Raw genomic sequence first — 9,449 nt, forward strand, 5'->3', positions numbered from 1 at the left:
GACAGCGGGAGAGCGACTCAGGAAAGGTGGCTGGAGGTGAAGTTCCGTTAAATTTAAGGGAAAAAAAACCCTCCATCCAGCTACTTATGCAATGAAATGGTGATCACGCTCATCATCATCATCGAGCTGATCAAGATGGCATAGAGCACATGGCTACAAGAGGTTTGATAGCGGTAGTTGGACCAGCCCGCCACCAAAGATGAATCATGGAGGAATGTGTTCGCGCTCTCATCAGGTTGAATTTAATCGCAGCCTCATTGAATGACATTAATGCTAAATCGAAGAAGAGCATCACGACGAATTGCCGATTGAAAATCAACGTTGATGGACGAAAACAAGAGCATGGAGTGTTGTTCTAAAAATGGCATCATCTTCCAAAATAAGCATCGCCCGTACATGTGCGTACAACAAATGTGGCTGGAGCCTCTCTACCAAGATCAGATCACTAAATAAGCGGACCGAGGGTAGAATGCGTAGGCAAACTCGTTGCTCGATGCTCTCGTAAGACCAATGAGTTTGCGTGGTCCATTTGTCGCACAAGTTCGACCAAATCGAGAACCTCCAGCTAGCCAACAAGGCATCTTAAACCATTCACAACTGTTCATCATTTTTACACATTCCACTTGCAGTACGTGCACTCGCTCACAATAAACGCTTAGAGCGCATATTTTCATTGTGGATCAATCTTTATTGCTCCATCCACGAGGCTCTTTGATAGCATAGTAGCACTCTTGTCACAGCTATATTCTTGCGAAATTGCGATTTAGGCATGTTTACAACGAGGGCTTAGGGTATCGTGTCGAGGAGTTCATTTGCATGAGTCAATAACAACAAAAGTAAAACGTTGATGCTTCAATCAAATAAGTTTGTCACATGAGGTTCAGCGTCCTCGGGACGTTCCACATGATTCTTGTCTAATTGATAATGAGTTGAACAGCCTTACCTCGATTAAAGTGCGAGAGTTTCCTGGACAGCGCTAAGCCCTCTTTGTTTGAGAAAACATTTAACAAGAGCGGATTGGGGGCCACTATTGAAGCAACCCGTCGCCGTCTTTCTCTGGGTAACAATCGGGGATTTTTGCAAAAAATATTGGTGTCACTGTCACTCTTCAATTTTTTGTTGGAGAAATTAGAATCAACAGGCAAAGAGATACGTCGCCCAGTTTGCATGATCCGATTGAATCGAAACATAAGCCACAAAAGAACAATTGGGACATTTCTTGAGGACCTTAAGTCAAATGGCAAGTCACCCAGTTGAGTCAAAGCGTTATCATGGGGATCATGGGTTATCAACTATTATTGATTATCTTGATCTACTCAAATCTTCAAGAGTAGATAAAACAGGTCAAATAAGTGCCGACTAGTAAGAGAGGGTCCGAGGAGTTCCTTATAACGTCTCTTTATTTTTCAAATTCGTTCTATGAGAAGCTGTAAAGCGAGGGCAGGGAGGGCATCTACAAGTGTTAATGGAGTTGTTTTGCTTTTGGGCCCAACTTTTGTTTCACTTAATGGGTGTGTTTATACACAATTCGTATTTGGCTTGGATTTGAAGTACAAGTAAATGTTAATGAGCACTTACGTAGCTTTAAGCTTCAACATTGGTTTTGTTCTCCTTTCGAAGGTATAATTTTATGGGATCTCCTCCTTCCAAGTGTTTATATAGATGGCGTGCTTACAGCACGACAGAAAGCCGAAACTATTACAGAGACCTCTAGGGTGAGAAAAAAACTCAATTATTCTGCCAACCAAATAAGAGACCTGAAATTTGGTCCATGTGTAACGGATATTTCATTTTTAAAACCTTTTACCCTGCATCTACGTAAGCCACAACAGTTCCTTAGACCAAATATAGAACATGTCTTTGAAATTACCCTCCTTTCTTAGAGACTCGACTCTTGAGGCAATTGACTCTGACAATCAGGTCGTTTAAAACAAAACTTTAACCATGAGGCTTGAGAGCCAAGACAAGCCGTCTCGGGTCAGTGAAAACGCCTTACCTCTTTCATAAATGGAGTCACTAAACGCAGCAAGTTCGCAATAGAGATCTTTGGTCCCGATTCTGTGGGCACTTTTCACCAATTCACTTTCTTCATGGTGCGACATTCTTGCATCCCATTCATGACTTGGTGCGACTCGCCGACATTCTCTAAAACTGTTTCAAGCTCCTGACGTCGAAATATTTCACGGATCACAAATCGAGAGGAAATTCAAATTCAGCTTAACATTTCCTGTACAATGTCGTGTCAATGGAGTGAGGGCCCAGAGTCCTGAGATCGCATAATTCGGTTCTGATCATCATATTCACAATTCAAGGCCTCTCCAAAAGAGTTCTACTCTCACAAGTCACAAGCAGCCTTCACCGGCGCTATAAATAACACGGTGTGACAGCTCTGATCCGATGTGTGTCATGGATTTCACCTGTTCATTCCAGTTGTAACTCTCCGAATCCAAATTAATAGTGATCCATTTGCAAAAGACACTCAGGACATTACCGTGGACACTAAGGCCACAGGAAAACCAACTATCGAAGGTTTCGACCACACGTAACTTGACATGAATATGAAAGAGTGGAGACTACCACTAATGACAACCAGCCATGACATTTTGTGGTAATCTCAGAACACAGTTAGTGCCGAGAGAGAGGACTTTCGGAAAGCCCTTATCATGAGGGATAGCCATGCACAATATTGACATACACACACATTCAAAATAGAAACGACAGCTGGGGTTTTTCACCATGATTGTTCTAGCCCAAATGATGTACTGACATAGAGAAATTTTGACAACTGACCCTGTAAAGAAGCCCTTCAAATGGACCCTCAACAGGGTTGGACAGGAAAAAGAAGCTCGAAAATCCTCAGTGCGTTCACGCACGATTACAAGGGATCACAAAGAGACTCTCGAGCAGAGAAGTGTTCCGAGTTTCCAGTGTCATGAAAGACTGGCTCTCATGTGGATTTTTTTACGACCGTGATCAGTGCTGCTGGATTGGATCGTTTTGTTGCTGTTTTTCCTTGACAGAGAGCTCAACTTCCAACTTCCAAAGGCCCGATTAGCTCCCACAGCCAGTCCAGCCCTGGCTTGGGTTTGGCAACAAACAGTCAACACTAGTGAGTTCCAAGAGATCTCGAAGAGTGAAGGACGAAAAAGGTATTTGTGTTCCATTAGCTGATGAAAATAAAGGGAATTGTGTCCCATTTACACGTACCTACGGGACGCCTTTGCCAGCTTTTATGAATGAAGAGAGCCTGTTCTCAAGTGGAAACTGTCGATGAATAGAAGCCAAATCGTCAACGAATCCAAATTCAAGCGGTATGGCCATGAAAATTGCATGATAAGCATACAAATCAACACATTTGATAGACTGGAAACATGAGACGCGAGAGGCAATCAGTGTTTTGACTACTCTGACCGACTCCAGCCACACAATCATTTGCTAATTGCCGTTCCCAAAACTTTTTTCCTCCTCTCATTGGGAAACACGCCCTATCAGTGAACTATGAAACAACTTACAAAAAACGCAGGACTTTGGTCATACCAACGCTATTTGTCTTGATTGTGCGGCCAAGTTCATGGACAATCCTCCAAGGGAACAAAAGTTGGGTCATTTTGACTTACCTCTAAGGGCATGCAGGAGACACTCAAAAGACATTGAGCGCAATGGGGATACACACCGGTTCAAAGCCGGCAACGATTGAGTGCGACCAAATCCTAGACCGGCAAAGTACAGCTGAGAGGCCGCCGAGAACTCGTGAGCATAATTTAAGAGTCTGCGGTTGACATACACCAAACTACCCACTTGTCTCGGATATCCATAGGGTTGTCGAATGACCTGGTTGATGTACCTCGTGGACACAGACCTCGAGAGGTGATGCTCTTCCTCGTACTCGCGAACACGGGACAACACATTATTACCCATTTGGCAACCATATCACAACTCACTTTCGACAGTGACAGATGGTTGGTTGGTTGGTTGGTTGGTTGGCTGGTTGGTTGGCTGAGTGGTTGGCCAGCCAGTAATCACTTTGAGACAACTTGACAACTTCTAGCACAACCAGAGACTGAGTGAGAACAATTTAGAAACCGTGATCGAAAAAAGAGGAACTCTCCCAGAAAGTTCGACACTGATTAGTTCAAAGAGCTCAGGCCCACGGTTTTTCTGCAGTTTCATCCTTGAGGCAGATTCCCGGACAAAACTGGCTTATCGAGACAACAACTCATCTGGTACTTCCAGACAATAATTGAAAGTTAGTAAAGCGGCAATTATTGTTGTTCACTATCAATTGGCTCATCGTACACCAATAACCACAGCATACAATCAAAGCCATGGCAATACATAAATAGGATTGAACACGAGTGAAATTGGATCAAGGCCATGAAACATGCACCGGGATTATGGGAAGAATTGGAAATACTCTTTTAGTATCCAAAGGAACAACTTTGACACTAATGCCGAAAGCACAGGGTTCCCATTGGTCAAAACAACCTCCCAAGCATTTAAGTCAAGAAAACATTGGATGTTCATCCATATTTGGGTTCGGCATTTCATAAATACAAGAAGAGATAATAACACACTTCGACACTTAAGTCAGTGTCAGTTACTCGGAACAATTAATATCCGCCCTCATGACAAGTAATCAAAGATTCCGAGGGAACCCTGGCTCGTTTGTCAGACTTTCTTCTCCTTCTGTGTTCCTTTGCTCCACCGAGAGCCAAGACAGAGGGACCGAGTGCATGGATCAAGGTCATTCCAGGGCCTTTTCGGACCCAAGAAGCCTACATCAGCTGTTTTGGACGGGGAGGTCCATGCTTTCACTTGGAATATCGGCTTATGAAGGATGCTCGAGTGTTAATAAGAAAAACACTTGTCCTACATGATTGGTCATTAGTGACACAAGTGTCAAAAGTAATTATATATGAAAGAACAAGGCACAAAAATTACTGAAATACCCTTTTTCGAACGTAACATGAAACCGCTTGTCACGCAACCTCAGGTTATAAGATCAGTTGAACACGTACCTGAAAATAGACACAGAAGAAAACGTTTAGATCGCAATAAATGAAGACTCGAAAAAAGTACTGCTCAAACTAGCGATATTGATCCAATTGACTTCCTGCTTAGTTGACAAGTTCGCTCTCGAATTTCCACAAAGAGCAAAATGGAAGTGTTTCAAATTTAAGTGTCCTATTAACAAATTGGCATGCTATGATTTCATGGAGTTGGGAGGACAGATAACGCGCTCAAGGACAGCTGCAATTGAGAAATTGGATCAATACAGCACCGTGCAAATCTGAGTCTAATGCAACAGGTAAATGGGATGGAGCTCCACCCTTATAATGCCCTCATAACATAGATTAACATTTTGGTGTAACATTGTACCTGTAAAACACAAGCCGATTCCAGCGCGTTTGAATTCATCTGGCACTTCATCACATTCACGAGGTTTCACTTTTTGCGAAGGCATCACGTAGAGCCAAGCATTCTTTTGGTTGCTTTTAGTATTATTGTTAGTTGTTGTCCTGTGCGGGTCAATGAGAATGGGAGTGGGCGTTTCAGGGAGTTGCGATAGCCCAAGTTCACAAATCCTGTTGTTATTTTTGGGCACAGGACTGAGAGAACCACTCGAAGTTGAACTTGCCTCCGTTGAATTACTCACAGAATAATAGTCTGACAAGAATAACATATGTTGATTTTTGACATTTAGGAACTCGGCACACTCAATCTTTCAAGACTCTGGTCATGCATATCCAATGAAAGAATTCATGGTTTTAAATGATAAGCGAGTTACTTTTCTTATTTTGTTCTACTAGGGTCGGAGGGCTGAGCCTCGCCTGTATGACCGTAACAGAACCATTCTCTGTCCGTAGGTGTGGTTAGCGTCTAAAGAATTTCCTGAGAAAGGTCGGTGAGCATAATCGAATCGGAGACCTCTCTCAGGTTAGGAAATTGCACTAATCATTGGACCATGCATCTTGCGTTAGTTCCCAATTTTTTAAAAAACCGGAGCTTCGCATTGAAAGCCATTTCAAAGATGGTTCCATTGACAAGAAATGAAAAACGCATAAACGCATCTCGTTGGTTTTTTTAACGTGAAAAACTAGCCGGCATATCGTCTTAATAAGTTCATCAAAGCCATCATATCTGTCTCATAAAAAGGTCTCACTTACTTTGAAATTGATAGTAATTTTTTTTTCTCAAATTGAAATTGGTTTTGGAAAATGACTGGCCACTTAGGAGGAAAAGATGCTTCTTGAACGCTTGCCATGTTCTTCAGTCCAAACAACGTGGAGTTCCTCAGGGCGTCATTGCGCTTCTCTTCAACAAATTTCGGATTCAAGTTTCAATGTCATTAGCAATTTTCAATGACGCCAAGGATCTTGTTTGGTTGAAAAATATGAGAGCAATGCGGTTATGCGAGTTTCGATAGGACAAAGAAATTAGAATAGTCGGTTCCTCACTCTCTTAATGTCAAAAAGCATGAAATAACCTGGCAAGATCGCGGTTGGATCTGGACTCGAACTGCATTCGATCAAGGGTGACCGATCACGCGGATGCAAGCCCAAAGCCACTCGATGGAATTGACAACCCGAATGTGGTGGAAAATAGTAATCCTCGTAAGACATGATTTTCTTTTTTTGGTATAGGTCTTTGGTATTGTTTTTGATATGTTGTGTCACTTTCTTAAACGTCCATTCTGAAATGTGTCACTTCGCTGATGCAATCTGGAGACTTCCGATAGTAAATCGCAAAAAAACTTCAGGGCGTCAACGCTCTACAGTTGAAACAAGACTTTATGGCTTACATATGTAAATATCCCCTGAGCTACCTCCGATTATAACATTCAAACACCACTAAAGGCATTTTGAAAACTTGAAAGTGTTTTATAACTGTTGATTGGAAATCCGACTCAAAACACATGACCTTAAACGAGTCCAAGCAAAACGTACCGGAGTCAATTGCAAGTGACAAAAGTCAAATCATAAATACCAGGGCGGGGAAATCTTTGAGGTCGAGCACAAAAAGTGCAGGCAAATCAGAATAGAACCAGAAAATATGACGCAAGGCGACAAAAAAGAGGCGATGAAAATCACAATAGTAGTTTTCCACTTCAACAAGCATCAACAGGCAGGGCGACTTTATGTGTACTGAGCAACGCCAAAACGCCCGACTACTTGTCGAGGTATTTAAGTTCGATAACAATTGGTACTCTTGCTTTGGCTTGTGTTCTAATCAGAGGTCCATGCATGACGTCTATTTAATAAGGTACAATACGCACACATTGCCATTCAAGCAAACAGGCTGGTATTCAAATTTCAATACGTAAACTTTTAACACTCTTAATCTGATGGGAAATGCTTCATTGATAACAAAGGACTATTTGATGCCCCTCTCCGAAAATAGCATGAAAAACTCCAAATAATCGAACCCTAACATCTACTTCAGTTATTGGTTCAGCCCATGATTGAAAGCATAAAATTCAGGCTCGAAGTGGATTTTACAGAATGCGCAAATCCAAGTACCAGAAATATTCCAGTGAGTGGCTAATGGTTTGGAAAATCCGCCAGAGATATGATTGGTTTTGAGAGAAAAATCTCTGAGGTTGGCCTTCCGTCATCGTTCTAGATATGCGAACATTTTCCCATATCAAACCTGACCTTCACCATCTAGCGAAGGGATTTACAATTCGAAATAGACAAGCTGTTACGCAATTCTATCCTCCGGTATGCGCCTTTTTCAGTGACACATTTCAAAGCACCTCGTAAAGAGTTAGGGCTAACCCATCATCACTGCACAAATCGTTCCAAGTCAAGATCCCTTTGCACACAATGATCGCTAACGATCATCCTCACAATAAAAGCAACAAATGACACTGAGCACATCCTCCAAGAAAACCAGTAGCAGCACTGTGGCATAGAAACCTTGTTTTGGTATTTACTTGATTTTTTGAGGCGGACACAACCCAACTAGGAGGAGGAGGACGAGCAGGAGGAGTGTGCTCCATCCAACAACACCGGAAATTGTCCGATCCTTCCTAAACCCGGTGAAGCTCTCCTCTTGTGCTCCTGAACCAACGAGGATCTAAACCTGAGCTCGTGGTGTTGTTGAGTAGATCTCCCGAATGCAGTGAAGCCAAACAAGCCAAACCGAGAGAACGAGTCCGTTGTCAGCTTTCGGTGTCCTTAGGTGTTCTCCATCCACCAACGATGACTGTTGAGCGTTAGCGCAACATGTGGAGCGAAGCTTCGCCCTTAACACTAGGATAAATTAGACACAACACACAGGTGTGAGGGAGCTTTCCTTTCTCCGACAAGCTCTTTGGGATCCACTCTTATTCTGCTCCGATGTCGTGAATCACTGGATGTCGAGAAATTGTGGAAGCTTTCAAAGCGTCATTTTTTCCCTCCCGTTCTTCTTCACTTTGCTCGAGATCCTCTTCTGTCGTTTCTGAACGCGATTGATGTGACTGAAGAGGCGCGGGGAAACAGTCCGTGGATAGTGAGTGCTGAATGGATCGAGTACGGAGTGTTATCAGTACATTCTAATCCTCCACTGGCATTGGCACACCATCTACTCTGCCACACAGACACTAATTCGTTCCGTTCTCTGGAAGAGCCACACACAAGCTCGTATACTATACCTTCCCCTGTCTGTCTGTCAGTGAATGTGTGAGTATGTGAGGGAACTACTACCGTACGTACAGAAGAGGTCGTACATTGTACTTGAAACGATCTGATAAAATTAAGAGGGCAATGATGTAGTAGTATAATGTCACAATTGTCAACAACTCTGATAGTTATCCTCTTTCCACTTTTCTTTAATAGAATTGTCTTGGCGCAAACTGCAAATTCTATTCATACGAAATGGAATCAGAAATGTTTCAAATTCGACTTCCCACGACTTCGACAAAACTGTATCGGTGAATGGGTCCGAAGGAATCATGGGGAGTGGGGAGAAATCCCGTTGAACGTGCCTCCTCATGGCGAATAATCACACCTCTTTCCACCTAATGATTGATATGACGGCAACTGGGCCCAAAATTAGATGAAGTGAGAGAAAATGCTCAACAATTATCTTTGCTCCACCCAAACCGTAGGCAGTCAAGCCGACACTCAGTACAATGGTTCCTCTTTCCAACCACGACGAAAGGATGACAAATACAAAATCGAATCAGAGCCTGAATGTTGAGTTAGTAGACATAGTAACTGTGCTTTAGATTGCAAAATCTTCTTTCAGGCGACAAAAGGTGTTGAAAGTTGAACACAATGGCCCATGCAAAAATAGTCCAATCAACCGTTCAAGACGGGACCCTGAATGAATGTCTTCTTCACGGGAGCAAGCAAAGCAGGCAAACAAGCATATGGCACAATTTCATTCAAACCCAAGAAGTCCAGCACTACACAACTCGTTGAACACTCTCATGACCTTGATCATTTTCATCATCACACGGC

At 42.7% G+C, this 9,449-nt stretch overlaps 1 protein-coding gene across 1 annotated transcript in view; it reads right to left on the reverse strand.

The window, feature by feature from the left end:
* The window catches only part of LOC131885253 (plectin-like), a 34,366-nt gene extending 30,427 nt beyond the window's left edge, over positions 1 to 3,939 (reverse strand). Inside the window, exon 1 of the mRNA XM_059233218.1 lies at positions 3,618 to 3,939. Within this exon, the coding sequence (XP_059089201.1) occupies positions 3,618 to 3,918 (301 nt within the window). The 5' untranslated portion in view covers positions 3,919 to 3,939. The remainder of the gene's footprint in view (positions 1 to 3,617) is intronic.
* Between the last annotated feature and the right edge of the window lie 5,510 nt (positions 3,940 to 9,449).

This window comes from Tigriopus californicus, chromosome 8 (assembly GCF_007210705.1).
Source record: "Tigriopus californicus strain San Diego chromosome 8, Tcal_SD_v2.1, whole genome shotgun sequence".
Classification (NCBI taxonomy): Eukaryota; Metazoa; Arthropoda; class Copepoda; order Harpacticoida; family Harpacticidae; genus Tigriopus; species Tigriopus californicus.